The sequence below is a fragment of the Brassica rapa genome, chromosome A10 (genome assembly GCF_000309985.2).
Source record: "Brassica rapa cultivar Chiifu-401-42 chromosome A10, CAAS_Brap_v3.01, whole genome shotgun sequence".
NCBI lineage: Eukaryota > Viridiplantae > Streptophyta > Magnoliopsida > Brassicales > Brassicaceae > Brassica > Brassica rapa.
This window is the reverse complement of record NC_024804.2, coordinates 12,924,016-12,950,255: the sequence shown is the minus strand read 5'-3', so window position 1 is coordinate 12,950,255 and position 26,240 is coordinate 12,924,016. Positions and strand designations below refer to the sequence as shown.

The 26,240-nt window shown below is 38.7% G+C and overlaps 8 protein-coding genes and 1 long non-coding RNA gene across 10 annotated transcripts; 4 read left to right on the top strand and 5 right to left on the bottom strand.

The window, feature by feature from the left end:
• Positions 1-2,944: 2,944 nt before the first annotated feature.
• Positions 2,945-3,733, bottom strand: LOC117129324 (glutathione S-transferase T3-like). Its single transcript, XM_033282908.1, has one exon. The coding sequence runs from the start codon at positions 3,731-3,733 to the stop codon at positions 2,945-2,947; it is 789 nt and encodes a 262-aa protein (XP_033138799.1).
• A 1,583-nt stretch (positions 3,734-5,316) lies between these two features.
• On the top strand, positions 5,317-7,512 carry LOC103845344 (ras-related protein RABA2d). Its single transcript, XM_009122180.3, has 3 exons — positions 5,317-5,539; positions 5,642-5,831; positions 6,772-7,512. The coding sequence occupies exons 2-3, from the start codon at positions 5,667-5,669 to the stop codon at positions 7,258-7,260; spliced, it is 654 nt and encodes a 217-aa protein (XP_009120428.1). The 5' UTR covers positions 5,317-5,539; positions 5,642-5,666; the 3' UTR covers positions 7,261-7,512.
• Positions 7,513-8,385: 873 nt separating this feature from the next.
• LOC103845343 (serine/threonine-protein phosphatase PP1 isozyme 2) lies at positions 8,386-11,307 on the top strand. Of its 2 annotated transcripts, XM_033282099.1 has the most exons (5): positions 8,386-9,385; positions 9,419-9,717; positions 10,177-10,736; positions 10,814-10,997; positions 11,095-11,307. In XM_033282099.1, the coding sequence occupies exons 2-4, from the start codon at positions 9,516-9,518 to the stop codon at positions 10,985-10,987; spliced, it is 936 nt and encodes a 311-aa protein (XP_033137990.1). In that variant the 5' UTR covers positions 8,386-9,385; positions 9,419-9,515; the 3' UTR covers positions 10,988-10,997; positions 11,095-11,307. The 2 variants fall into 2 exon arrangements, with proteins under 2 accessions (XP_033137990.1, XP_009120427.1); XM_009122179.3 differs by having other exon boundaries at positions 9,251-9,717.
• LOC117128971 lies at positions 9,885-10,170 on the bottom strand. The gene is made up of 2 exons (XR_004452497.1): positions 10,009-10,170; positions 9,885-9,978 (listed from the first exon to the last, which is right to left on the bottom strand). It is a non-coding gene; the product is annotated as an uncharacterized LOC117128971 (long non-coding RNA).
• Positions 11,308-11,600: 293 nt separating the features above from the next.
• LOC103845342 (DNA-directed RNA polymerase II subunit 7) lies at positions 11,601-13,735 on the top strand. Its single transcript, XM_033282104.1, has 6 exons — positions 11,601-12,245; positions 12,327-12,492; positions 12,556-12,606; positions 12,691-12,756; positions 12,848-12,916; positions 13,024-13,735. The coding sequence occupies exons 1-6, from the start codon at positions 12,130-12,132 to the stop codon at positions 13,087-13,089; spliced, it is 534 nt and encodes a 177-aa protein (XP_033137995.1). The 5' UTR covers positions 11,601-12,129; the 3' UTR covers positions 13,090-13,735.
• Positions 13,736-13,940: 205 nt separating this feature from the next.
• Positions 13,941-17,718, top strand: LOC103845339 (subtilisin-like protease SBT4.3). Its single transcript, XM_033282111.1, has 10 exons — positions 13,941-14,512; positions 14,612-14,710; positions 14,810-14,901; positions 15,006-15,255; positions 15,618-16,110; positions 16,187-16,281; positions 16,371-16,589; positions 16,658-16,769; positions 16,839-17,052; positions 17,127-17,718. Exons 1-10 carry the CDS (start codon positions 14,418-14,420, stop codon positions 17,663-17,665), a joined length of 2,208 nt encoding a protein of 735 aa, XP_033138002.1. The 5' UTR covers positions 13,941-14,417; the 3' UTR covers positions 17,666-17,718.
• On the bottom strand, positions 17,656-19,422 carry LOC103845341 (putative pentatricopeptide repeat-containing protein At5g59200, chloroplastic). The gene has a single exon (XM_009122177.3). The coding sequence runs from the start codon at positions 19,372-19,374 to the stop codon at positions 17,710-17,712; it is 1,665 nt and encodes a 554-aa protein (XP_009120425.2). The 5' UTR covers positions 19,375-19,422; the 3' UTR covers positions 17,656-17,709.
• Positions 19,423-19,466: 44 nt separating this feature from the next.
• Positions 19,467-22,315, bottom strand: LOC103845338 (myosin-14). Its single transcript, XM_009122173.3, has 15 exons — positions 22,205-22,315; positions 22,015-22,105; positions 21,898-21,935; positions 21,687-21,776; positions 21,539-21,592; positions 21,354-21,431; positions 21,196-21,264; positions 20,976-21,110; positions 20,784-20,910; positions 20,567-20,601; positions 20,381-20,470; positions 20,191-20,295; positions 19,977-20,117; positions 19,791-19,900; positions 19,467-19,709 (listed from the first exon to the last, which is right to left on the bottom strand). Exons 1-15 carry the CDS (start codon positions 22,238-22,240, stop codon positions 19,631-19,633), a joined length of 1,278 nt encoding a protein of 425 aa, XP_009120421.1. The 5' UTR covers positions 22,241-22,315; the 3' UTR covers positions 19,467-19,630.
• A 1,547-nt stretch (positions 22,316-23,862) lies between these two features.
• LOC103845336 (probable protein phosphatase 2C 78) lies at positions 23,863-26,097 on the bottom strand. The gene is made up of 4 exons (XM_009122172.3): positions 25,468-26,097; positions 25,087-25,392; positions 24,592-24,697; positions 23,863-24,450 (listed from the first exon to the last, which is right to left on the bottom strand). Exons 1-4 carry the CDS (start codon positions 25,942-25,944, stop codon positions 24,101-24,103), a joined length of 1,239 nt encoding a protein of 412 aa, XP_009120420.1. The 5' UTR covers positions 25,945-26,097; the 3' UTR covers positions 23,863-24,100.
• Positions 26,098-26,240: the final 143 nt, after the last annotated feature.

Here is a 26,240-nt window from a genome sequence, read left to right as displayed (position 1 = left end):
TTTACGGATTTATCTGGTTTTTAAATATCTAATTTTAACTAAATCTGAACCATATTATATACGGGTCACCGAATTTACCGGTTCGACCGCGGGTCTAGATCGAATACAAAAACATTGGTAAAAACTATTAAAACCCCTATAAATATATAATATTGATTTAGTCTAAAATATATCAAGTAAATCTTATGTCTCATCAATTCAACAAATTTAACTCTTATAAAATACATAAGAAATATAAAATGATGTTGTGAGATAAGACTATACATACAAAATCTCAAATAAAATATTGATAAATTATGTAATTTTAAATAAAAAAATATACCCGCCCTTTTAAAGGGCGGGTCAGAATCTAGTATTTAATTAAAATACACTCTGCAGACGTGTCTCCCAGCAATTGGCTAGTAACCAATGTAACATGACAGTGATTACCCTAATAGAAAATTAAGAGCATGAGCATTGGTGAACCCCCCATTGGGGTTCACCCAATTTTTTTAATATTTTTTGGTGGGGCCATAAATAGTTATGAACCTGTATTTGTTGTTTTCTGCATTAGTGAATCCGAAGAAGGAGTTCATATGAATAAAATAATAATATAAATTAAAAAAAAAGAAAATTTCAAATTATTGAGAATACATAAATAAAATATTAAAATATATTATAAATATTTTAAAACTTTTTATTCAATACATAAGAGTAGATTACATAAATTGAGAAATAGAAGAACATGAAAACTTTTCACCAATAAATATTAAAACTTTTTATTCAATACAAAAGAGTAGATTACATAAATTGAGAAATAGAAGAACATAAAAACATTATTAATCTTCATTACCAAACTTTTGCCATATATTTTCCATTAAATCAGCTTTCAAACGATCATGCTTCTCTTTATCTCGAACTTCTCTGCGAATGCCTAACATATCACCGACATGAATACTTTCTCTCCGTTGCACCCTCGAACTTCTGCTTGACTCTCCTGACTCGAACTCAGATGTATCAATTTGAGCGTATCCGTGTCGTTCGTTCTCTACTATCATATTGTGCAATATGACACAAGTTCTCATAATCTTTCCTATCTTTTCCTTGTCCCATAGTAGAGCTGGGTTTTTAACAATTGCAAACCTCGATTGCAATACTCCAAAAGCCCGTTCGACATCTTTTCTGGTGGATTCTTGACGTTCAGCAAATAGCTCAGCTTTAGGACCTTGAGGAAGTGGGATGGATTGGATAAATGTTGCCCATTTCGGATAAATTCCGTCCGTAAGGTAGTAGGCCATACGATAAGTGTGGTTGTTGACCTCGAACTTAACTTTAGGTGCTCGACCTTGTAAGATGTCATCAAAAACTGGTGACCGATCAAGAACATTGATATCGTTGAGGGTACCTGGTAATCCGAAAAATGCGTGCCATATCCAAAGATCCTGTGATGCCACGGCTTCTAAGACAATTGTCGGCTTTCCTGAACCACGTGTGTACTGACCTTTCCAAGCTGTTGGGCAGTTTTTCCACTCCCAATGCATACAATCGATGCTGCCTATCATCCCTGGAAACCCGCGTACCTCTCCGACATCGAGTAATCGTTGAAGATCTTCAGGTGTAGGGCTTCGTAGATACTCCTCTCGAAACAAATAAATTATTGCATTAGTGAAATTTTCTAAACATAAACGTGATGTACTGTCACCAAGTCGGAGATATTCGTCATATGTATCTCCCGATTGACCATATGCCAGCATACGTGTAGCTGCCGTACACTTTTGAAGTGCAGATAGCCCGTTCCTTCCGCAAGCATTTCGTCTTTGCTGAAAGTATGGAACTTCATTAGTTATACGTTCTACAATGCGAAGGAACAATGGCTTGTTCATTCGAAAACGCCTCCTAAACATTTCCGGTGGGTATGTAGGATTTTCCGTGAAATAATCGTTCCATAGTTGATTGTGTCCTTGTTCCCGATGTCTTTCGATATAAGCTCTTCTTGTCGGCTTGTTGGGATGAGCATGAATCACTGAGTCGATGAAATTATCAACTACTTGGTCAACCATTTCTTCTAAAGCTTCATCAACTTCATCACTTGATGAGGAAGACATTGGTGTTTTTTTTCCTAACATGACAAAAGTTTTCTTAATAATATAAAAGTTGTCATAATTATATAAATTATTTTCAAAATCTTACACTTTAGTCTATAAAAGTTGTCATAACATTAGTCTATAAAAGTTGTCATAACATTAAATTTTGTTTTATACATTACTCTATCATTATTACTCTATAATCTATTTTATACATTACTCTATCATTATTACTCTATAATCTTTTCTTTTCATAATCTTATAATTTTTTCATTACTAAGTTGTATATTATACCTTGTTGTGGATCTTTGCGTGTGTCTCCGTTTGTGAATCACCTTGCAGCGAAATGGGAATCACTTGAATGTGTCGGCTTCCTTCAGAACTGGTACTAAATGGGAATCACTTGAATGATCTCGACTTTTTAGCATTTACAACTAAACATTCTTATCTCAGTCAATACAAAGAGAAGTGCTATAAGAGAATGAACTTGCTAGAGAGTAATAAATGAGAGAAGTGCTATTTCATATAATGATACAATGCAAACATATATAGAGAGTTTGAAACCATATTACATAATCCGTGAATCAAGTTGTGACTGACACAATACATACTAAGACAATCCGTGAATGAAATAAGTGTAGCAAGAAACAAAACACTACACTTTCCCGTGACCAAAGATGGTCTACAGTCCAACTACCCCCAACATTAAAAAAAAAAACTAGGCTTCAAACTTTACCGACTGATCAACTCCAACACCTTCACTCCAACCCGTGACCTGCACTCTCTGACTTGCAAAAGAAAATAAAACCCAATCAATAATTCATGTTAAGCATCGAATAAAGTTACGCTAAGCAAAGCAACAATACAAGGCACTAACCAACTCAAAGCATTTCACCAATTAGTTTATACTTAAGGGATTTTTCTTGATCAGAAAGAGTCTCCTCATTTTTGCCAATGAGACGATCAAGGATCTTTTGTTTAGAAATGTTATTTTTCAGAGCTAGCATGGTTTCTATTTGATCATAAGCTGCTTCATTCCCATGTTTCTTGCGCTTGGCTGCTTTGCTCGCCTTTACACCAGGAGGCCTCACCTCTTCATCGTCACCCACCACCTCCGGACATGCTTCCTTCCTCTTCTCCTTTCCACCAACTTTCGACAACGCGTGTGACCTCCATTTCTGATCAAATCTCAGCTCCCTCCAGCAATGTTCAAGTGCGAACTTGACATTAAAGTCATTGAAGAAGATGTCATGTGCAGCTTTCATGACATCATTCTCATTTTGCCCGCTTGTCTGCTCCTTCAAAGCGGCTTCATGGCAACCAACGAACTTGCACACCTGCTCATTCACCCTTCCCCACCTCTGCTTACATTGACTCCATTCTCTAGGAACGGCGCCAATGAGCTGAGGGCTTGAGTTAAAATACTCCTCTATTCTCTTCCAAAACGCCCTTGCCTTCTGCTCATTAGCGACTATGGGATCCTTGCTCGTGTTCAACCAAGCGCTAATGAGCACAAGGTCTTCTTTGACAACCCACTTTCTTCTTTCTACAGGTTTAACTAACCCGGGTGAGTTACCAACTGCCTCAGCAGAGTCCACGTCGTGTGGGGGACTGCTCTGCGAAGCTAAAAGGTTAACAAACCCGGGAGAGTTGTAGGAGAAAGGATCCATTATCTTTTGGGTTTGGTTTGTTGTTTAAATGTTTGTGTGTTTTTAGTTGTGGATTTGCTATGTTTTATAAACTAGTTTTTGCTTTCATTTGAGATAATTAACTAAAGCAGAAGAATTAAACAAACTCTACCTACCACAAGTACTTCACAAACGGCAGTGAATACACATCAACTCACTGGAAAATATTAACTACACCTAAGTACAATCTATTGAGAGTTCACAACAACCAACAACCAACAAAAAATTAATTAAAGATTTTTAAAAGTTGTAGTTAGAGTTCTAGTTGGAGTTGTAGTTATTGTTGTAGTTATCTTTTAAGCTTTCATCACTTTTAGTTAACTTATTAAATAGCTAAACTGGTTATACCAATCAACAATTTGTAACAGCCATTTTCGAACTACATCTAAAGTGGGGTTCAGTCTTACCTTCGGTTTCATTCGAAGCAGACCTTCTCCAACGTAGCAATCTGCACGGTGAGGTCATCTACCTGCTCAGAGAGCATTTTAACCTGATCCTGGACATGTAAACATCAAACAAAAAGTGTTAGTCACGCAAAACATACCACACAAGTATTGAAAATGTGTTGTCACTAACCTCCAGTCTGTCGATCAGTTTACAGAGATTCGACGACCCCAACATCACTTCTTCAGCCTCCACCACCCGCTTAGTCAACCTTTCGATCTCCTCCTGCACACCTATCACCGAAGGCTGACGATAGTGGAATCCATCAGCCTTGGTTACACCATAAACAAATATCAGACACTCTACAATTTGCAAACCCATAAACGATAATCAAAGCGTTTAAAATCAAACTTACCTCGTAGTTCTTGCATGTGAAGAACCGCTTCCCCGGAAGAGTGTTGTAGTCGTCCTTCCGGCGAACCTCATCGATGATTCTCCCACCACATGGACACCTTTTGGGAATCCCGTACTCTGAATCGCTGACGAACCCTAGCATATTTATGTGATCATGTTGCCTCTTTGAATGTCTTCTCTCCTCTGCCGGATCCATCTGTGACAGAAATCAAATTATTAGCACATAATTAAGGAAGAATATGAGTAACTGAACCCTCAATCGAACTCCCATAACCATTAAAAACCCTAAAAAATAAAATCCCCAAATCGATTTAAAATCACCCCATCGCAAATCCCTATCGCACATAAAATCTACGCTACCACACCGTCAATCTACTCAATACTGACCTAAGAGTGTGGAGAAGAGAAAACGTAATCGATTTGATGGAGAAATAACGACGGAATCGCCACGGCGTGGATTATCGCCTCGGAGAGAAAAAACCCTAGCTTTTTTCACTGATGAGAGAAATGAACTGGTTCACGCGTATCCCCTCCTTTCTTCCTCATCGACGCGGAAAGGAGAAGCCACTCACCGCCCGACGCGTGGCTTGAACTCGCCTCTTACGGGTTCAAGCGTAAGGCCCGGTTCGTCGATTAAAACCCATTTTTCATTTTTTTTAAATCAATCGGGCCTAAGAACTCGAGCCCACGACCCCCTCATGATCCCTTGATGCGCATGGTCTAATAACCCAAGTCATAATTCCTACAATACCCCTGAAACATCCTCTTAGTTTTTGTCAGCCCGCTAAGCTGCCAACTCAGAACTCTTATCTTTTTAATACGCCGTCGTTTGTCTTGTCGAATCTACTCTCAATACATAACATACGAACAGAGACATCATACACAAAGGCCACAGACAATTAAAGCAGTTCCTCGATCAGTTTGAAAATTTTCAAAATCGGAGAGTGTTTCCGTCGATAGAAGTTTCATCCTTAAGCAGATCTGAAGAGGGTATGTTCACTTCGATTAATCCGTCGACTCTTTTTTTATTATTATGATGATATCGATGTTGTTTCTGTGATGATCGGTTGTTGATGTTTCGTTCATGTATAGGTTGTGAGAACAAAGAGGAAACAGAATGACGCATAGAGTAGAACAGGATTACGATTACTTGTTCAAGATCGTGTTGATCGGTGATTCAGGTGTCGGGAAATCAAACATATTGTCTAGATTCACAAGGAATGAGTTTTGCTTGGAGTCTAAGTCCACTATTGGTGTTGAATTCGCCACGAGAACTCTTCAGGTCATTCAAAGTTTCTTCCTTTTCTTATGTTATAATTGGTAGAATAAACGTTGACGACAATGATGTTTCACTAGCGATGATAGCACATGTATCAGAGGTGTTTGAACACAAATCATGTTTCTGGGTGCGTCTGTGGTTGTGATAGGATGTGGTGGTGGTTTTTAGTAGTCTCTGTCTCTGTTCTTAACTAAATTTAAGTCCTAACCTGTGAAGTCTTTACCTTCCTCTTCAGTTTTCCCTTTTGGTTTGCCATTAGCTTCATGATATCATCACTAAGTTGTAGAAATTCAGGTCAATGGTACTTGATTTGATGCGGCTGTGTTCTTCTAATTTTACTTGGTTTGCCTTTTTGTAATTTTGAAGTTGCATCCTTTTGAGTCAGTCTTATGAACATGCTGTATGTTGGCTACAATACAGCTTGTGAAAGACCCTGTGGATTTGAATATCTTTGGGACTATTCGGTTGCATATTCTTCTCCCAGCTCCTTTTGAAAGTTGGTTTGTTTTTATTATTGTTATTATCTGAGAGAGTTTTGATTATATCAAGAGAGATTCTTAGATGTGCTGGCCATGAGTCATGATAAGCAATGCTTTTGTTTTTATTTAATGGTGGAGAGCAGCCAGTGGACAAAAGGCTTCCCACAACTTGTGTCCCCAATAATGTTTTATTTACTGATCATCAAAGTCAACCCTTCATCCCTCAAAAAGTCAACTCATCAAATAATAATGTCATCAGAGAGTTATGGATACATAGTTACATACATAGAGATTTAGGTGGCTAATGTATTACAAATTTTGATGCTTTGTGTTTAATCAAGATGATTTAGTGGATGCTTACATCAGGTTCTCACTTTTTAATTGCTTGAAGCATGTCAGTTTCTGAGACCTAACCAGTTGTTAACTATTGTCCTTTGTTTTGTGATTGTCTTGCGGTTGTGCAGGTTGAAGGAAAGACAGTAAAGGCACAGATATGGGACACAGCAGGGCAAGAGCGGTACAGAGCCATCACAAGCGCTTACTACAGAGGCGCAGTAGGTGCACTTCTTGTCTACGACATCACCAAAAGACAGACCTTTGACAATGCCCTAAGGTGGCTACGCGAGCTAAGAGACCATGCGGATTCCAACATTGTGATCATGATGGCTGGGAACAAATCCGATCTAAACCACTTGAGATCGGTTTCTGAGGAAGATGGTCGGAATCTAGCTGAGGCAGAGGGTCTCTCTTTCTTGGAAACATCTGCTCTTGAAGCCACAAATGTCGAGAAAGCGTTTCAGACCGTGTTGACAGAGATTTATCACATCATCAGCAAAAAGGCTTTGGCTGCTCAAGAAGCAGCTGCTGCTAATTCAGCGATTCCAGGGAAAGGAACAACGATTAATGTTGATGACACATCTGGAGCTGCCAAAAGTGGTTGCTGCTCTTCTTAATTATAAATGGGTTTTCTTTTGCATCTTTCCCTTCTTCTTCTCTCTTTTCTTTTTTGATTTTGTTTTGGCTGATGAAATCTTTGATGGGCTTGTTTTCAGAAGAAGAAAACTAAAAAATGAGCTTGTTAGTATACTTCTTTTCTTTGTGTGTTCTCTATTATGTTCCGGATAGTTCAGGTTTACAATTGTTCTTTCTTTTTTCTATCTCCTGAGTAATCACAGCTTTATGAAACAAAAGACAAGGTTTCATGATTAGTACTCCAATTATTAAAGAAGGTTTAGATAATTGTTTACATTTGTAATTTTACCTAAGATTTTTGTTTTTGTGCAACTAACTACCTGAGAATATTTTAGTGAAAAACTATTATAGACGGCAGTAAAAAAAAAAAATGTACATATAAGAAGGAAGGTTGTACGTGGGAAAAAGATACAAGTGAGAATGGATTTTATGGATGATATAAACCTCTACAAAACAAAATGATGCATGATAAATTGAGATAACAACAAGAGTAAAAGCTTACAATCGTAGTTTTCAGTGAAAATGACAGCTTCTGACTGCTGACAATAACTATGGAAAAACGTACGGTTTAAGACTTGAACTTTGATTTTGAAAGCTAGTCCTCTTTTTTCACAAATTCAGAATGAAACAGTTACTAGTTTCTGATGATAATTTCAACTTATACTAAACTAGAAGATAATGATATCTTATATAGCACCTTTTATAATGAAACAGTTATAAAATATGGTTTAACTGTTGAAAGATGAGCAAGATGACTTCAAAACAGTAAAATAACAAGGCTAGTGGAGTTTGGTTTACAAGTGAACATTAATTAAAATTTCAAACTCATAGTAAAATTCTCTAGTCTTTTAAATTAATAGCATAGATGACTACATTTGGAGTATAGATCCAAAAAATACAATTCCTGAATTCCTCCGATCCAGTATATTATTATAAGGAAAGAGGATGAACTTCGATGAAAATAATTATTTACAGAGAAAAAAAACAATTGTTTTTTTAGTAAAAAAGAATAATAAGTGGTGTGTGGAAGTGGGGACCAGCAAATCCATCGAAAATGGACGAACACGGGGGAGATGATTTCTTTTTTTGACAACTGATATTTTATTAAACAAGATCATAATTTACACATAAGGCCCAAAAGATAGACAATACTAACATAGAAAATGAGGCACAACTAAAAGTGAACAGTTGGCCCAGACACAAAAAGAAAAGAGAGGCCCACAACGAAAGGCCCAAAGGTTTGAAGGCAACAACAGCCTTATCGGGGAAGACGACACGAGAGCAACTCAACACACGTGTAGGGCACAAGGTGGAAGATGAACACGTGCCTGATGAGTCCCCCTGTCAATCAATCAACCGTTTCAACGCCGACGACGAGGTCTTCATCGGAGCTCCGACACCGGAAAACAAACATGTCAATCCGATGAGAGGAGAAAGCTCAACGAAGAGCAATCGTAATGAAAAGGACAAAGCCGACGGAAGAACAGACCAACGCTTCAATAAAGATAGGATCAATAGCCTCAATCGATCTAGAGAATCAGATTCACCTTGACATGAAACCCAGACATCTTTTAAGATCAGTAGAAGCGCGAAGATGCAACTGCCTATCTGAGGGGAGGAGAGAACAATCCGAGTGTCAGATCGAGAGTCAGTCTAATCCAGAGAAAGCGAAAAGAAGCGGAGGTCAAGCAGGAGAACAAAACGAGGTACCAGAAAAGAACTGGGACCAAACTTGCCCACGACACCGTCAAAAGACGATGAGAAGCAAGAAGAAAAGCCGGCGAAGACGGTGTTGAGTGAACCACCGCTTCCCAGAGTCAAAAGCCCGAACCATCGGGAGTCATAGACCGGACTAGATCCGGTGAAAGCTTCGTCTCATCTCATCTCTGTGAAAGATGGATAGAGAGAGAACAGAGAGGAGAGAGACCGAAGCTATTGTGTCACGTTTTGGGGGAGATGATTTCTAACATTATGCAGACAGAGAGAGAGAGTTGCATTATGCTATTATTATTTCTGGAGAATAATTTTAATTTAATTTAAAATCAAACAAACAAACGAAGAGAACAGAACATTTGGCGAAACAAAGGAGAAAACTTTATTGGTGACTCCAAAGATCGAGAGAAGATTTTAGGCGATTGAATATTGTCCGAAAGAATCAAACTTTTTTTTTTTTGGTAGATACACAAATCATTGATTGGTGTTTGGTAGTTTCGATCGCGGGGGGTCTGCTTTGGGAATGGCGCAGCAAGGGGGAAGCTTGGACCCTGCCGTTCTAGACGACATCATTCGTCGTCTGTTGGATTACAGAAACCCAAAGCCTGGAACCAAACAGGTCATGCTCAACGAGTCTGAGATCCGACAGCTTTGCATCGTCTCCAAAGAGATTTTCCTTCAACAGCCTAACCTCCTTGAGCTCGAAGCTCCCATCAAGATCTGCGGTATTCAGTTTCTCTCTCTTTTGATCTAACTTCTTCAATTATTGCCTTTATAGCTTTAGCTTCCTTAAGCCATAAAAAAAAGTTTTTATTTTTATCTGTCTTGAGAATGGGTTTTGTGAGAGACGTGAATTGGTTCCAGACAGACATGTGTTTGTGTGTTTGGTCTAGTTATACATAAGGAGGAACAGAAAATAATTAGTATTATTTTTTGGTGTGTATTTGAGTTGTAGCTAAGAGTGGTAGAGATGTTTAATCAATCATCTAGTTGCAGCAGCTGAGAAGTTAATGGACTCATAAAAATCATTGGATTGATGTAACCTTGTGTGACCTTGTGAAAAGGTTATACCCATTGACATAGATTAGCTGAGTATCTTAGCGATTGATGTAACCTAGGATTGGTTTTGTTTGGTCTTGTTTTACAAAGAAGAACACATAAGCTGATGTGTCTCATTTTGTCAGGTGATATTCATGGACAGTACTCAGATCTATTGAGGCTATTTGAATACGGAGGCTTCCCTCCTGCAGCTAACTATCTATTCTTAGGAGACTACGTTGACCGTGGGAAGCAGAGCTTGGAAACCATCTGTCTTCTCCTCGCCTACAAAATCAAATACCCCGAGAACTTCTTTCTCCTAAGAGGAAACCACGAGTGTGCTTCCATCAACAGAATCTACGGATTCTACGACGAATGCAAACGTAGGTTCAGCGTCAGACTCTGGAAAGTGTTTACAGATTCTTTTAACTGCCTCCCCGTGGCTGCTGTAATAGACGATAAGATACTGTGCATGCACGGTGGTCTTTCTCCCGATTTGACCAGCGTGGAACAGATTAAGAACATTAAGCGACCTACAGATGTTCCGGACTCTGGTCTGCTTTGTGATTTGCTTTGGTCTGATCCGAGTAAAGATGTTAAAGGCTGGGGGATGAATGACCGTGGAGTGTCTTACACGTTTGGAGCTGATAAGGTTGCTGAGTTTCTGATAAAGAATGATATGGATCTCATCTGTCGTGCTCACCAGGTTGGTCTAACTAAACTACACAATCTTTAAATGAGTTGCGGATTTTTTTAATAAAAATTTGTCTTTTTTAATGGCAGGTTGTAGAGGATGGTTATGAGTTCTTTGCTGATAGACAGCTTGTGACTATATTCTCAGCGCCTAACTACTGTGGTGAATTCGACAATGCGGGTGCGATGATGAGTGTTGATGAGAGTTTGATGTGCTCTTTCCAAATACTGAAGCCTGCTGATCGGAGGCCACGGTTCTTATGAATGTAAAGAGGTAGTTCAAGATACCTTCTTGATTCGAGTCTTTTAGATTTGTTTGCTAAAAGTTTTGAACTTGAGATCTGAGATTATTTAACTGTGCAATTTTGCAGTTTGAACCCTCTGGGGGAGAGAGAGAGAAACCTTTGATGCTCCCTGAGGCAATGTCCTGAGAGGCCTTAAATTTTACATGTTATTATATCATCATTTTACTTGAACACTTGCCATTTATTTTTCTCAAAACTGTATGTTCTTATCATCTTCTTCTCTGACTCTCATATTAGACAGTAAAAAAAGTCTGCAAAGTTTTTTTTTTCTTTGGTCAACTGAATTGCTAAGTGGTATATACAACTTCTGTATTTTGTATCACACACTTATACACACGGAAATCTTCGGCCATCATGACATAAATTATGATAAACCCTATAAAAAAAGGAGGATTTTGCAGGAATAAAATGTGTGAATGAATACTAAAAGGGTGTTAGTGGTATAATGAGTCTTAGAATTTTTAAGTCCAGTGTTATTGGTTTATAAATTTTTACATTCTCATTAAAATTTATACAAAATCATTTGTTATTAAAAAATTTAGATTTTAATGATTTTATAAATTTATTAAAATAATGTTATTAAAAGTTAAATTCTTAATATTTTAACTCAGAAAACAAGATTTTGAAAACATGTTTCCCTTAAATTCTTAGAATTATTATATTATTTTATTTTCATAGATTTTCACAATATACAAAAAAAAATTATATTTTTTTCCAAATTTAGCATATCTCTCTAACTTATAAAATCAACAAACTCTATAGAAATTTAAATCTCGCTAACCCACCCTAAATTAATCATTTGGTTGGACTTAAAAGTCAATCTGCATTCAAAAAAGTTAAATGGTAAAACCACCTTCACAAACAAAAAAGCCATATGAACGGTCCAGATCGCAACTGGCTTTTGTGAAAAAAGCAAAAAAAAAAACAAAGTTGCGATCTCAACCGTTCATCTGATTATAATCTGACAGTTTATAGAGATCAAGGTTTCTTTTAAATAAGGCCGCGTTGATGGTTTCTTTCAGAGGTGTCGAACAAAGAAAGAAGTAGGTCTCGGAGACAGAAGCTAGAGAGAGCGACAGAGAAAAAAAACTCAAAGAAGAGATGTTTTTCCACATAGTATTGGAGCGAAACATGCAATTACACCCACGTTTCTTTGGTCGCAACCTTCGTGAAAACCTCGTCTCTAAGCTCATGAAAGACGTCGAGGGCACTTGCAGGTTTCTTTCTTCTACTTCAATCCTTCGTAGTAATCACAAATTCCAAGATTGTTGATTGATTTGTGTTTGGTTTGGTGACAGTGGGAGGCATGGGTTTGTAGTGGCGATCACTGGAATAGAGAGCGTAGGCAATGGATTGGTCCGTAATGGGACTGCTTTCGTCACCTTCCCCGTTAAATACCAGTGCGTCGTTTTCAGACCTTTCAAAGGCCAGATCTTCGAAGCCGTTGTAACTCTCGTCAATAAGGTAATTCATGTACTTCTTTGTCTTTAATTAGTGATGGAAATTTCCACTAACATATGTTATCAGATGGGATTCTTCGCTGAAGCTGGGCCTGTTCAGATATTTGTGTCCAAGCACGTAAGCTTATATGTTTTTTTTGTTGGTTGCATGTGTTTATATATATATATATCTTAATTTTTCTCCTCTTTTCAATGACTATAGTTGATACCAGATGATATGGAGTTTCAGGCTGGAGACATGCCTAATTATACAACATCTGATGGATCAGTTTGTTTCTTTTCTCTCTTTTTCTTATTTCCACCCGCCGTGTGTTTTCGCCTATCTTCAAGAAACCTAATGTTTTCAATGCTTCTTGCAGGTTAAAATCCAGAAAGAATGTGAAGTGAGACTAAAGATTATTGGCACCAGAGTCGATGCCACTGAAATCGTATGCACCATCTCTATAACTTTAATTTACAATGCAACAACTCATATTCTTTCAATCTTATCTTCAGTCTTATTGATGTTTAAGCATATTTGTCTTTGGTTTTGCAGTTCTGTGTGGGAACCATCAAAGACGATTTTTTGGGAGTCATAAACGATCCTGCAGCAGCCGCATAGGCAAAGTCTCAGGCCGGCTTCGATTCTTGTCTTCCTTCTTTTACAGAAGATGTCATGTGACTAAGTTGTATAATAGTCCCATGGATGTTTATCCTGAATCATTGGAACTTGATCGTAACCAATACTTGTCGGATGTAACTTCATTCGAGTTTGGTGAACTTTGTTCATGTTGTTGCAAACTGTTGTTCTTATTGTTTATATTGGAAACAATATTTGGCTCTAAAAAGAGTACGAGGAATAAGAAGAAAATCAGTGAATGAAAGAAAAAAAAAAGAAGAGGAAAATCTATTTTTCTCCTAATTTGATAAAGAATAATTGTAGTTTTTTTTCCTTAAAAATTAAAGAATGTTAAAGAATCATAATTGATAAATATTCCTTGTAAATAGTGTAAATTGTAAAGAACGGTAAGTAATCAACTATTCCAATTCATTTCTTTGATCACCATTTAGAACCAAATAGTAATTGTGTATAGTAGTTGAGAAGAGTTATTTTTGGGTTCACCCCTAGGTTTACCAACCACTAGAATTTCGTTATTTCATATTCGATATATTTTAGAAAAGAAAATAAAATATTATTATGTTATATTATGTTTTTAAAATAAAAAAAAATAAAAAAATAATAGTAGTTAGTTAGTTACAAAAAAGAATATTTTAAAAAATATTTTTTAACGTCGTCAGCAAAACACTAAACCTTAAATCATAAACCCTAAACCCTTGGGTAAACCATTGGATAAATCATAAAGTCTAAATCAAAATACTAAACCCTAAACCCTTAATCCTAAATTCCTGAATGTTTTAGTATTTTTGATTTAGAGTAGGATTCATCCAAGAGTTTAGGGTTTAAAGATTATGATTTGAAGTTTAGGATTTAGTGTTTTAGTGACGACGTTAAAAATATTTTTTTTGTAACTAATACTATTTTTTACTTTTTTATTTTAAAAAGATAATATAATTTGACAATATTTTGTTTACTTTTTAAAAAAATATCGAATATGAAATAACATAATTCTATTGGTTAAATGAACCCGTTCACCAAGAATAAGTCTTTATGGACAAACTCAAAAAGGGAAAAATCATCAAGTTCTTCTCCCATCGATTAACGTTCCTAAGGATTTATGTTTTTGGTCAAAACCTTCCTCGACTGTAGAAGCCATTGGCATATCAGCCAAGGAAGATTTTAATGTATTACCTATATTTATTTGAAATGTTTGACCCTTGTTAGGAAAACCAAGAAAAATAGATTTAGTGTATTTTCGTTTATAAAAATCTCTAACACAATATTTCTCCTCTCAGTCCCCAATTTGACATTCTTGTTTAGAGTTTCACACAATGGCTAAGTTTCTTACGTCTCTTTTCTTAATCTGTTTAACATTCGTGTTCACTAGAGATGTGTCTGCGGATGATGATAATAGAGAGGCAAGTTCAAGTTTTTGCTTCTTCTTTATGATCAAATTAAAACACACCGTATAGTAACTCTGTCTCTCTATCTCTCTCTTTATACTTACGTACATATATGTATTGCAGGCATATATTGTATATCTAGGTGCACTTCCAGAGAATGGATACTCAGCTCCTTCTCAACATCTCAAATTGCTCCAAGAACTTTTTGCCTCTAACTCTGAGTACGATTCAACCTTTTTTGGTTCCAGATTTGTAATACTTTTAGATATGTAATTATGTAAAAGAATAATTATCCTCTGTTTTTTTGTTCCTTTTTACAGTTCTGCATCGAGTTTGTTAATTAGAAGCTATTCAAGGAGCTTCAATGGATTCGCTGCTTATCTATCTCTAGCCGAGAGTAAAATACTGGAAAGTGGGTAACCTCATAAATTCTTGATAAAAGATTAGAAAAAAAAACTTTAGGAAGATCTTACCTAAAACTCATAACCTTTGCTACAATTTATATAATATGTGTAGGTATGAAAAAAGAAGTGGTCTTCGTATTTCCAAGCCGGACTTATGATCTGGACACAACAAGATCATGGGACTTTGTAGGATTGGGTGAGAGAGCGAAACGAGAAAGTGCGAAAGAAAGTGATGTTATCATTGGAGTCTTTGACAGTGGAATCTGGCCGGAATCTGAGAGCTTTCACGACCAAGGTTTTGGTCCACCTCCACAGAGATGGAAAGGTTCTTGTAAAGGTGGCAGAAACTTCACTTGCAACAAGTAAGATTATATTCTAACATTTTCTTCTTATCAAACTTGATAGAAAGTCTGTATATGAAAATTATTAGGTGCTGAGAACTTATAGGGAGCACTTAGTTTGCATCTCTGAAACTACAAGATATCATGCAATCTTGATTTGAATATCCTGTTTAGTTGATGTATATTTAATTAGTAAACATTATATTATTCATATGTAGAAGATTTATAGGAGTTTGTAATGAATTAGACCAATGAGCTAATATTTTTACACTCATAAAACATTGAGAGCAATGATTGCACATTACTAGTAAGCTACTTATTTCCTTGTGCATGGTCTTATATACTAAACGTCTGACCTGTTATTATCTTTCTTGTGGTACAAGCAAACTCATTGGAGCTATGTTTTACCCCAAAAACTCTGTCTCAGCCAGAGATGACGATGGCCATGGGACCCACACGGCGTCAACGGCTGCCGGCAACCCCGTTCAAGGGGCCAGCTTTTACGGTCTGGCTCAAGGCACGGCTCGTGGTGGAGCTCCCTCTGCGAGAGTCGCCGCTTACAAAGTCTGCCTCAAGGACGTTGGCTGCAAAGACGTAGATATCCTCGCGGCTTATGATGACGCTATCGCCGACGGCGTTGACGTCATCTCCATCTCGATCTCAAGAGAAGCCCCCAACATCCTGAGCAATTCTTTCGCCATTGGTTCGTTTCACGCAATGACTAGAGGGGTTGTCACGGTTGGGTCCGCCGGGAACTATGGGCCCGACCAAGGGACCGTTGCAAATGTATTTCCGTGGATGATAACCGTCGCGGCCAGTGCTACGGACCGACGTTTCGTTGACAGAGTCGTTCTTGGTAATGGAAAAGCTTTAACGGTACGTTTGTCTGGAGTGTGTTCAGTTTTAAAACGTCAGTAGAATCAGTTCGTTGATACTCTGTTTCTTGAAACAGGGTCTGTCAGTTAATCCAGTTAACTTCAACGGGACAAAGTTCCCGATCGTTTACGGCCAAAACGTTTCAAGAACTTGTCCCGCGTTACAAGCCAGGTGAGTAGGAAACCTCTCTTCTTGATTGTTCCAATCTGAATCTTGAATCAAAAACATATTTGATTGATGCTCACAATGATCACTCACAGCTTTTGCGCCAAAGATTGTGTGGACAGAGACCTGGTCAAAGGGAAGATCGTCCTCTGCGACGAGTTCCTAGCAAACAAAGAGGCTTACAAAGCCGGAGCCGTTGGATCCATTGTTCTAGACACTTTCACTCGAGACGTCTCTTTTGTGTTCCCATTCCCGGTCTCTTCTCTGAGCTTAGAGGACTATAATTCTGTTAAATCGTATGTCAAGTCTGATGAGTAAGTAAACTAAGAGTAGAGATATGAATCATTGGAGCAGTTCATTTGTTAAACGAGTGAATTTGTAGGAACCCACAAGCGGAGATACTGAGAAGTGAAGAGATAATTGATAAAGAAGCTCCTTATGTTCCATCCTTCTCTTCTCGTGGGCCAAGTTTCATTATCAAGAACCTATTGAAGGTAATGCAACCAGAACAAAGATCATTAGTAAAGTTAAGTTGGTTTATCTAACAGATATTTGATATGCAGCCTGACGTAAGTGCACCTGGATTAGAGATTCTTGCTGCGTACTCTCCAGAAGCTTCTCCTTCAGATAACCCTGGGGACAAGAGAAGTGTGAAGTTTAGCGTAATGAGTGGCACATCCATGGCTTGCCCTCATGTGGCAGGTGTAGCTGCTTATGTCAAGTCTTTTCATCCAGACTGGTCTCCCTCGGCAATCAAATCCGCTATCATGACAACCGGTAATATTTTAAACCGAACCTTTTTTTCTTGATTTCTGACTACAAAACTGAGAATTGTCATGTTATATTGGCAGCTACCCCCATGATGAACGTTATGAAAAACCCGGACCAAGAATTTGCATATGGATCAGGGCACATTAACCCGACCAACGCCACCGACCCGGGACTTGTGTATGAACTAGAGTTACAAGACTACCTCAAAATGTTGTGTGCAGAGGGTTTTGGTCCAGGGTTGCTTACAAAAATCTCAGGACGGAACATCACTTGTTCAGAGAGAACAGAAGTCAAGGATCTGAACTACCCAACCATGACTACGTTTACCACTGCTCTTAAACCGTTCAATGTCACGTTTACAAGAACCGTTACTAACGTTAGATCACCGAACTCTACGTTCAAAGCGAGTGTGGTTCCTCTTCGACCGGAGATTCAGATCAGCGTTGAGCCAGAAGTTCTGAGTTTCGGTCTCCTGAAGGAGAAGAAAACATTTGTTGTGACCGTCTCTGGTAAAGGACTCAAGGATGGAAGTGTTGTGAGTTCGTCTTTGGTTTGGTCTGATGGGGGCCACAGTGTCAGAAGTCCAGTCGTGGCTTACTCAATCAACCCTTTTGGCTAAAACCATTCATAGAAAAACAGAGAGAACAATGTGTATTTTGTTACCTACATATCATTGATATACAACATAACATCATCGAACCTAAGAACTCGATTCAGTTCTTGTAATCTCTGATAAATTGCTTCTTTCTCAGGGTGTGTTGTATCTCCCACAAGGAACTCATGGATCTGGTTGTCCACTTCTATGGTACTGCAACCAGGTTCCTTGTCAATGCCTGAGTCTCTCATACTTCCTCTGATTTCATTTGATTCTTTCCATTTCCCTGATGAAGCATATATATTCGATAGTAGAACGTACGTCCCAGAATCTGACTCCTCAGATTCTATCAGTCTCTTGGCCACTTTCTCACCGAGTTCCACGTTTCCATGGATCTTACAAGCACTCAAAAGAGCTCCTAACATAATATGATCCGGTTCCATCGGCATGTTTTCTATGAATCTATACGCTTCCTCTAGTCTCCCGACTCGACCAAGAAGATCGACTACACATCCGTAATGCTCAATCTGCGGTTCAACATCGAAAACTCTCTCCATAGAATTAAAAACCTCAATCCCTATATCCAACAAACCTCCATGGCTACATGCGTTTAAAAGAGCAACCAAAGACACCTGGTTCGGCCTAAACCCTCTGTTCACCATATCCCGAAACTCCTTGATGGCTTCAAAGCTTTCTCCGTGCATTGCTAGTCCAGAGATCATCGTGTTATACGAAACAGCATCTTTATCCCGCATCTCTTTAAAAACCCGCTTTGCTTCATTGATATCACCGCACCTTGAGTACATATTAATCAAAGCATTGCCTACGAAGTTACTAAGCTTTATCCTTTGACTCTCAACAAACGAATGTACCCAACGCCCGAGCTCCAACGCACCTAAATCCGAGCAGGCAGATAAAACACAGACAGCTGTAAACTCATTGACACTAACATTCTCCATCTGCATTTCCCTGAAAAGCTCCAAAGCTTTGTTCATCTCCTTGTTTCTAACCAACCCATCGATCATCGCAGTCCAACAAACCGTATCTTTAACCTTAACATCTTTGAACAGCTCTAACGCCTCTTTCATATAACCACTCTCAGAATAACAGTTTATCATAACCGTCGCCGCAACCTCATCTCTCTCAGGCATTTCATCGAACACCTTCTTCGCATCAGCCAATTCTCCATATCTCCCGTAGACTTCCATCAGTTTTAGCCTCACCGATCTGCTAGACCCGAACCCGAGTTTCAAAACGTGACCGTGAACCTCTCTGCACTCCTCCAAATCACACGCTTTCAGAACAGAGGTGGTCACGTAGTTATCAGGCATGATCGAATCGTCAATCATACGACGATACAACGCAACTCCATCAGAGAAACGATTGGATGAGACGAATCCATCGATCATGGCGGTGTAGAGATACACGTTAGGGTCGGAGACGTAACGAAACACGTCGTATGCGTAGTCGATTGAATCGAGAGTGGAGCAGATGCGGATAAGTTCGAAGACAACGAAAGCGTCTTGTCCATGGAAGGTTCGGATGATCTTGGCGTGTATCGGTGGAACCTGAGCGACGTTCTTGCAGTTTCGTAGGAGAGAGATGAACGTTTTCCGGCGTGATAGCCTGAGAGCGTTTGGATCGGGATCTCGCCGGAAAGTTGATGGTCCTCCGGTTGCTGCTATGGAAGAAATCATTTCCCGCGAAAAATATGAAGATTCTAAAACCGTCATATGATTATAATCAGCCCAACTCAAGTTACTAAGGCCCAGTTTCTCTCGAACCCGAGCCGAACCGGTGTTAAATCTACCGAACCGAATTTTAATTCTACTCTAGACAAACTCTTAACCAAACCGAAACACGAAACAACCAATCATATTGTTTAGTACAGAAAAAGTGTTGATGAGTTAATCTCACGGTCTCCTTAGTTTCCAAATATGTGTTTGTTGTATACAATTTCTATTCAATACTCAGAGGTGTGCCCTTGACTCACTGTGCCACTGTAACTGATCCATCTTGTTTCAGCCTGATTAAGCTGCTCTCAATGTTTCTAAGCACGGGTTTATAGCTGTAATATATGGCAAACGATTAATCAACAAAATAGGATCTCAAAAACGGTTGAAGACGAAACTATGTGAATGAAACTTACACACGCATAAGCCCATTGTATGCTTGTGTTGTTTGCTGGAGTTGAGCTGACAGTTGGAGAACTTGCGCAGATAACGATTCAGCTCTGCTCTGTTCTTTCGCCAGTTCGCTCTGAAAGAAAGGTGATGCGGAATTTTAATCACAGGTTTACTTCATAATATAACTTAAGAGCTGCTGAAGTTAAAACCTTGAGGGACAGAGTTTCAGTTCCATGTGACCCATTTGCCTGAACTTCTGGAGACACTCGTGATAGAGTACCAGCTTGTTCTGTTCTTAACTTGTCCAGAGCTTCACGGAGTTCTACATTTTGCTTTAGACATTCTTTCACCTATAACATTTGATACAAATCAATTTAAATTCCAGGGAATTGTTTCTCACTCAAAAGGAAACGTGACTCTTACTTGATTCTCCCACTGCTTTGAGATGTTGATTGATTCTTGATACGAAGCCGAGAGGTTCGAGTTCTCCTCAAAAAGCTTCTCTATTTCAGATGATTGGTTGTCAATCTGAAAAACATAGTGCGTGAAAATTTTTTCTCCGCTCATACCCTTGACTATTGTATACACTGATTGCAGAAAGTTGAGACAATACCTCCATGAGAAGCTTTTGTCTACTACTTTCCAGTCTTTCAAGTGCAACAGCCATATCATGCAACTGCTTCTCAAGTATTTCTTTATCTTCCTACATGGAAACCAATCAAACCTCAAGAATTCCATAAAACGTTGAAGGCATATATGCTGGCAAGTGGCAGTACAGGGTTAGCTAAAATTTTCTTACCACTGAAAATACTTTTTGACTTGACTCTGATGCTTCTGCATAACAAATAACATGGGAACAGAGTTATTGATATGTATCCAAAAGTGCACATTCAGTAAGACTATTCCTTAAATTAGTCAAAAAAAAACATTTTACACGTAGGCTAATGCATCCAAACACCACAGCTGTATAAGGACTAGTTTTGAAACAGCGAGACTTGCAAAACATCAAGTATTACCTGAGGCACCGCTAGATAAAGCTGAAATTTTCTGTTCCAGTTCCTGCTTTTCAGACAATAACGAAGCAACTCGTGTTTGTTCTTCAGCTACACGCTGTTGTTCTTGCTGCCTCAACATTGATTCTTTCTGTGTATATTAAGAACATTACTATCGTCAAAATAAAGACTGACGAGAAAGTATCTATCTCAAACCTGTAATTCTAATTTTAGTTTGGCCATCTCTTTCTCTAATACTTGGTCCGGGGAAACTCCAACAAATGAAGTACCCATTGTTTGTTGTTGTATCGAGTTAAGCTCTGCTCTGAGAGATGCTGCATCTTCCTCAGCCTATCAACAATGAGTAAATAGTAAGTTTAGAAAACAAGGAAAAAGGAAACTTAATATTCGGAAGACATAAAGGCTATCTGCATACTCGATATTGTTCCTCCTCTGCCTCCTTAACACGTTTCTTCAAAGTCCTAACTTGAGCTGAGAGATCCTCCTATAAGTAATAAATATATACCAATCAAAATGCAATCAAGAGTAGGTTATATTTGACATCATTAAAACTAAAACATGAGTAATCCCTACTCGTGAAACAACAGCAGCATCTTTCTCCATTGCAATTTCCTTTAGAGCTTTTCTCAGAGATGGCACTGTGTTCTGTTCCTGTTATATCCATCCCACAAGAACATATGTCAAGACATTACAACACAAACTGAACGAGGAATGGATAATGATGTAAAACAAAAAAAAAGCTTTAAACTGTAACTCACTAGCACATTCAACCGAGTCTCAAGTGATTCATTCTCAGCTTCATTTGTCTGAAGCTGAAGCCCATGGACAAAAGAAAAAACAATCAATACAATTTATACAAAAGAAAAAGATACGGGATCTGCTTTCCTGCAAAGGAAAGAAGGATACCTTTGAATACAACATTTTGTTACGCTCCTCCATGTCTGCATTCTTCTTCTGCAGCTCTTTGAGCTGAGAATATAAAGCACCAACATCTGTCTGTGGAGATAAACAAACCATAATCATCAGCAAGTTCATAATATCAATAAAACCAATAAAAAACCTCTAATGTTCAATTATAGACTCAGCAAAATTATGATCAATTTTGATAGAATATTACCTCAGAAAGTCGATTCTCGCTCTCGGATTTCCTGATCCCTGCAACGGATTACGATTGAAAGAATCTATAAGTAGATTCCTTATTTCAAAACCAAAATTGAATAAGAGATGAAATTACCAGCCGTAGGAATCGGAATCTCGCTAAGATCTGGACCTGAAGAAGTTTTGCTAAGCCTTTGAGCGGCTCTCTTTTGACGGATCTCCTCCAACTACGAGATCACAGAAAGCGGAAAAAAAGAATCAAATCAAATCACAGATGTAAAATACCGTCAGGCGAAGATGAAGACGGCGACGAAGGGAATCCTTACGGTCCGACGTCCTAGAGACGCGTGGTGCGAGTCCATGTTAAGTTTCCGGCAACGCCTGCAGCGGATGATTTACTCTCGCCTCTCCTCTGGAATCCCAACGTCGATTGATAACTGCCGGCGACAAAATGAAATGTTTGATTTGGGCTTTATTGGAGAGGACAATGGGCCAGGCCAACATATGTCTCGTTTATAATTTAGAAACATAATAAATCAATTCCTTCGTATAAACACACACTTGTGTGTGTGAACCTGAGAATAAAAGTTAATATGGTTACAACAACATCTATGCCACTGACTCTCCATAAGTAGATATGGTTAACTATGAATTTATCCATTAGTAAACTAGAAATTCAGACCAATTCAATATAGGACATATTTATTCTACTCTGGTTGACGTATAATTTATCAATGGAAGAGGATTCAGAAATGCAAACCGTGGAGTTGAGAATCTGAATAAACGAAATTACAAAACTGAAAGAGAAGCAGTGAGTTACCCTAGAATTTTCCTGGCTGATGATATAAAATAGGGATTAATAAGTTCCTCTTCAGATGGTTGTGGGATAACTTCCATAAAAGTTCATTATCTTAAACCCAATGCGATTTGCTTAGATAAACCTCTGAAGTCATATTTTAGACGGAAGAACAAGAATATAGGAGCTAGAGTGAACGAAGGAAGCTCATCTGGAAGCATTGGCTGATGACGTGGAAACATGAACGGTGGCATAGATGTTGGCTTGTAGAACATTTGTTAGCCTAAATAGATTTTTTTTTAACTTTAGCATAAATAGATTTGTTAGCCTGTTTTACAATTCATCGAAGAGAACATTTGTAATTGGCTTGTAGAGTTTATCTCTCAAGAAGGCAGACTGAAGAGATTGTTCTTGAGATCTGAGGATTGGATTTAATTACACTCGGACGTGTCTTTGATGTATACTATCTGATTGGACTTTGTTAATCAAATAAACGATAGTTTTTTGCTTAACAAAATATCATATGGTTAATGTCTCAAATCCTTTGATATATGAAGTCTGAAGAGTTTGCTCTCACTAAGTTTCCAGGTCAGCTCAGCTTTTTGGAAAACAAAATTGACTACTTTCAAATTTCAACGATACATTAGATTTTTATCGACTACAGTCAACACTCTATGGAGTAGGACTCTTCTCACATGTCACATGAGCGTGTGTAAACCACACGCGTTTCTGTCATTGTGTTGGACACATTACATTATTGATGTTTCATGAATCCAAACTTATTGATGACTTTGTAGTTTATATATAACAAAAAGCCGCTACAAAAGAAAAAGTAGAGAATGTTAATTCATCAACACGTATAACTTTTGTAGGAGTAGTGTTCTTGCTTTAACTGTTTGTCTGTCATTCAAGCACAATATGCAGTATATAACATCTATTAACTTGAAAGTTCTCATTAGAACATTAGTTTTTAAAATTAACATGCATTATGGTACTAACACAAATCATAATTTACTAACTTTTGTAGAACTTGGATAGTGATACAGGCATACATTAATAGAACTAGCAAAGCTCCATAAACATGACTCGGTATCGTATAATTAATTGATTCTAATTTGTCTTAGTTTCAGGAATGATAAGATTTGTCATCTAAAAAGATACTATGGTAAAAAATTCCGAAACTAAAAATGTAAGAAACTTCACGTTTTTTTAACCGCAGTTTCACCTACGGGTGAAAATTTCTGAAGATGTAAACCGCTGTTCACTTGCGAAGTGATACCAAAAGTCAAGCTAAAATTAAAAACCCTTCATCTTAAACCGAAGAGCAAAAAAAAGTTAAAGAAAGCCCCAAAAGTCATCATGACTCGGGACAAAAAAACAAACATTACGAGAGAGAGAGAGAAAGAGAGAGAGAGACAAGAAACAACTACGTGTCTCTTCGGAGATCAACCACCACAACACTTACGTTGTCAGAACTTTGTCTAGCTAACGCAAGCCTCGTCAGCAAAATCGACGCTTCATCACACGCTTTATTCGACACATCCCCTCCGACGACGACCACGTTTCCAGCGCCAGCAACATCGTTTTCCGGTGAAGACGTTAGCTGACTGTTGACTTTTCTTTTCAGACACATTCGAACGACGTTACATGCAGTTTCGTTTGAGACAACGTCCCAAAGACCGTCGCTTGCTAGTATAAGGAACTCGTCTTGCTTGACCCGGTCCGTTACGGTTACTTCCGGTTTGCTGATAACGTACGGCTTCAAGTAATTATCGCCTGAAATGAAGAAAATAAATAAATAAATTTTTCGCGGCGATACGAGTTTTAAACTTTTAATTATCGAAAGTACGGAAACTTTTTGTACAGACAATAGGACGGGGACAGAGTGTTTCGTCAAGTGTAATCAATGTTACTGACCTATGGCTCGTGACATTGCAAGTACTCCAAGGACACGTGGGCCATCCCAGTAGATAACCCGACCACCCGCTGCTTGAATCCGGTCTAGCTCGTCTGGACGGTCCGGCTAATAAAACAAGAGAGAGAGACATGTAAACAAACCTAAAAAGGCATCGAAAACAATGACACGACGGATTAAAAGAGAACCTAGAACTCAGAAACTTTAACAGATCTTCTAACCTAAAAAGTCTTTTACATTCTTAACAACCGTCCAGATGTTGCATGCCCATTAATCAAAATCGAATTCTTCCAAAAAAAAAAAACAATAATAATAACATTTAAAGGTGCATTAAACAAGGAGAAACTGATGGCTAAGTTTTAGACGCGACACGTAACGAAATTCTTGTTTGCCATTTTACAGTGAACCATAACCGTAGATCTAAGATACAACAATGACAGTGACGTGAACGTTTAAGACAATTGTACTAACACAACTAAGAGATCAACGATGATAACCTTATGGTCGGAGGACAAAGGAATAGCTTTCCCGTTACGGCATAGAACCGCACGGGAATCTCCACAATTAGCCACAACGATTTTCTCCGGTGTGAGGATGGACACAACCGCGGTAGACCCCACCGCGTCGCACTCCGGCCTCTGAAGCTCGCACCGGCAATTCGCCGTACCACCTTCGTTCAACGCCACAGCCTCTAGGTCCATGCGCGTGAAGCTACGCGACATTGACTTTTCCCAGTCAGCATCATCAGCCTCAAGCTCCTCCCGCACTAGCTCGTGTAGCCTTTCTCTACATCTCATCGCTACCTAAACAGATTTTAAAACAAAACAACATGAAAATGACAGACAACGTAAAAAACTTTGATTAAAACGGTGTCGTACATGGGAACAGCCATGGCCATCGTAAACGCCGCAGAAGTGATATCCGAATGAGGAAAATTCCGTCTGTTGACGGTAAAAAAACGGATGCACAGCGACGGCGTCTTCCATCTCCCGTCTTCTTCCACAGACAGAAGCGACGCCGTATTTAGGATAAGCATCTGGATCAGGCAATGCCATAACCGTAGAGCTCAGAGACTCGCACAAAACGACAACCTCCTTCGCCGTTTCGGTCTTGGCTAACTCGTAAATCACGGTGGATTCACGTCTCCCCCGCCTCTGTAACTCGCCGTCGACGAAGACGGGGTCTTGTTCACCGGAGACAAACTTGTACCGACGGATCTCCATTCTCCGCCTTCTCGCGGCTTGAGAAGAGCTCCGTTCTCGCCTCTTAGTCGTCGTTGTCGCCGCCGTCCTCGTAACCACCGTGGACGTCGTTTTCGTGATCACTGACTCGTTCTCGTAACAAATCTCAGCCATGCGATCGTTCAAACCGATCAACACGCAAACTCCATCACTCTCTCCCTTACCACAAACTAGTTAAAGAGAGACACACAGGAGGAGGAGAAGGAGAGAAGCTTAAACAAGGTTGGCCATGGAAGCTTTATATAATAGAAGAAGATATAAAATAAAACGTCCTCTTTATTAACGGGCACCTGCCCGAGACTTTAACGGGCAGATTTAAAAAAAAAAAAAACTCAAATGAAGAAGGAAGGAAGAAGAGAGCTTGTGGAATGGCGTGACGTATTGCTCCTCTATCTGGACGAAGAAATCGT

Excerpts from the sequence above, each read along its gene's own strand:
- LOC103845338 (XM_009122173.3), bottom strand. The coding sequence starts at position 22,240 with ATGGACTCGCACCACGCGTCTCTAGGACGTCGGACC. Across the intron at positions 21,777-21,897 it reads GCGAGAATCGACTTTCTGAG|ACAGATGTTGGTGCTTTATA; the intron begins GTAATATTCTAT and ends TTATCTCCACAG. Across the intron at positions 21,265-21,353 it reads ATGCTGCTGTTGTTTCACGA|GAGGATCTCTCAGCTCAAGT; the intron begins GTAGGGATTACT and ends TATTACTTATAG.
- LOC103845344 (XM_009122180.3), top strand. The coding sequence starts at position 5,667 with ATGACGCATAGAGTAGAACAGGATTACGATTACTTGTTCAAGATCGTG. Across the intron at positions 5,832-6,771 it reads TCGCCACGAGAACTCTTCAG|GTTGAAGGAAAGACAGTAAA; the intron begins GTCATTCAAAGT and ends GCGGTTGTGCAG.
- LOC103845336 (XM_009122172.3), bottom strand. The coding sequence starts at position 25,944 with ATGGCTGAGATTTGTTACGAGAACGAGTCAGTGATCACGAAAACGACG. Across the intron at positions 24,698-25,086 it reads CTTTGTCCTCCGACCATAAG|CCGGACCGTCCAGACGAGCT; the intron begins GTTATCATCGTT and ends TTGTTTTATTAG. Across the intron at positions 24,451-24,591 it reads TGCAATGTCACGAGCCATAG|GCGATAATTACTTGAAGCCG; the intron begins GTCAGTAACATT and ends TCTTCATTTCAG.
- LOC103845339 (XM_033282111.1), top strand. The coding sequence starts at position 14,418 with ATGGCTAAGTTTCTTACGTCTCTTTTCTTAATCTGTTTAACATTCGTG. Across the intron at positions 16,282-16,370 it reads TGTCCCGCGTTACAAGCCAG|CTTTTGCGCCAAAGATTGTG; the intron begins GTGAGTAGGAAA and ends GATCACTCACAG. Across the intron at positions 16,590-16,657 it reads TCGTATGTCAAGTCTGATGA|GAACCCACAAGCGGAGATAC; the intron begins GTAAGTAAACTA and ends GTGAATTTGTAG.
- LOC103845342 (XM_033282104.1), top strand. The coding sequence starts at position 12,130 with ATGTTTTTCCACATAGTATTGGAGCGAAACATGCAATTACACCCACGT. Across the intron at positions 12,493-12,555 it reads TTGTAACTCTCGTCAATAAG|ATGGGATTCTTCGCTGAAGC; the intron begins GTAATTCATGTA and ends ATATGTTATCAG. Across the intron at positions 12,917-13,023 it reads GAGTCGATGCCACTGAAATC|TTCTGTGTGGGAACCATCAA; the intron begins GTATGCACCATC and ends TTGGTTTTGCAG.
- LOC103845341 (XM_009122177.3), bottom strand. The coding sequence starts at position 19,374 with ATGACGGTTTTAGAATCTTCATATTTTTCGCGGGAAATGATTTCTTCC.
- LOC117129324 (XM_033282908.1), bottom strand. The coding sequence starts at position 3,733 with ATGGATCCTTTCTCCTACAACTCTCCCGGGTTTGTTAACCTTTTAGCT.
- LOC103845343 (XM_033282099.1), top strand. The coding sequence starts at position 9,516 with ATGGCGCAGCAAGGGGGAAGCTTGGACCCTGCCGTTCTAGACGACATC. Across the intron at positions 9,718-10,176 it reads AGCTCCCATCAAGATCTGCG|GTGATATTCATGGACAGTAC; the intron begins GTATTCAGTTTC and ends TCATTTTGTCAG. Across the intron at positions 10,737-10,813 it reads TCATCTGTCGTGCTCACCAG|GTTGTAGAGGATGGTTATGA; the intron begins GTTGGTCTAACT and ends TTTTAATGGCAG.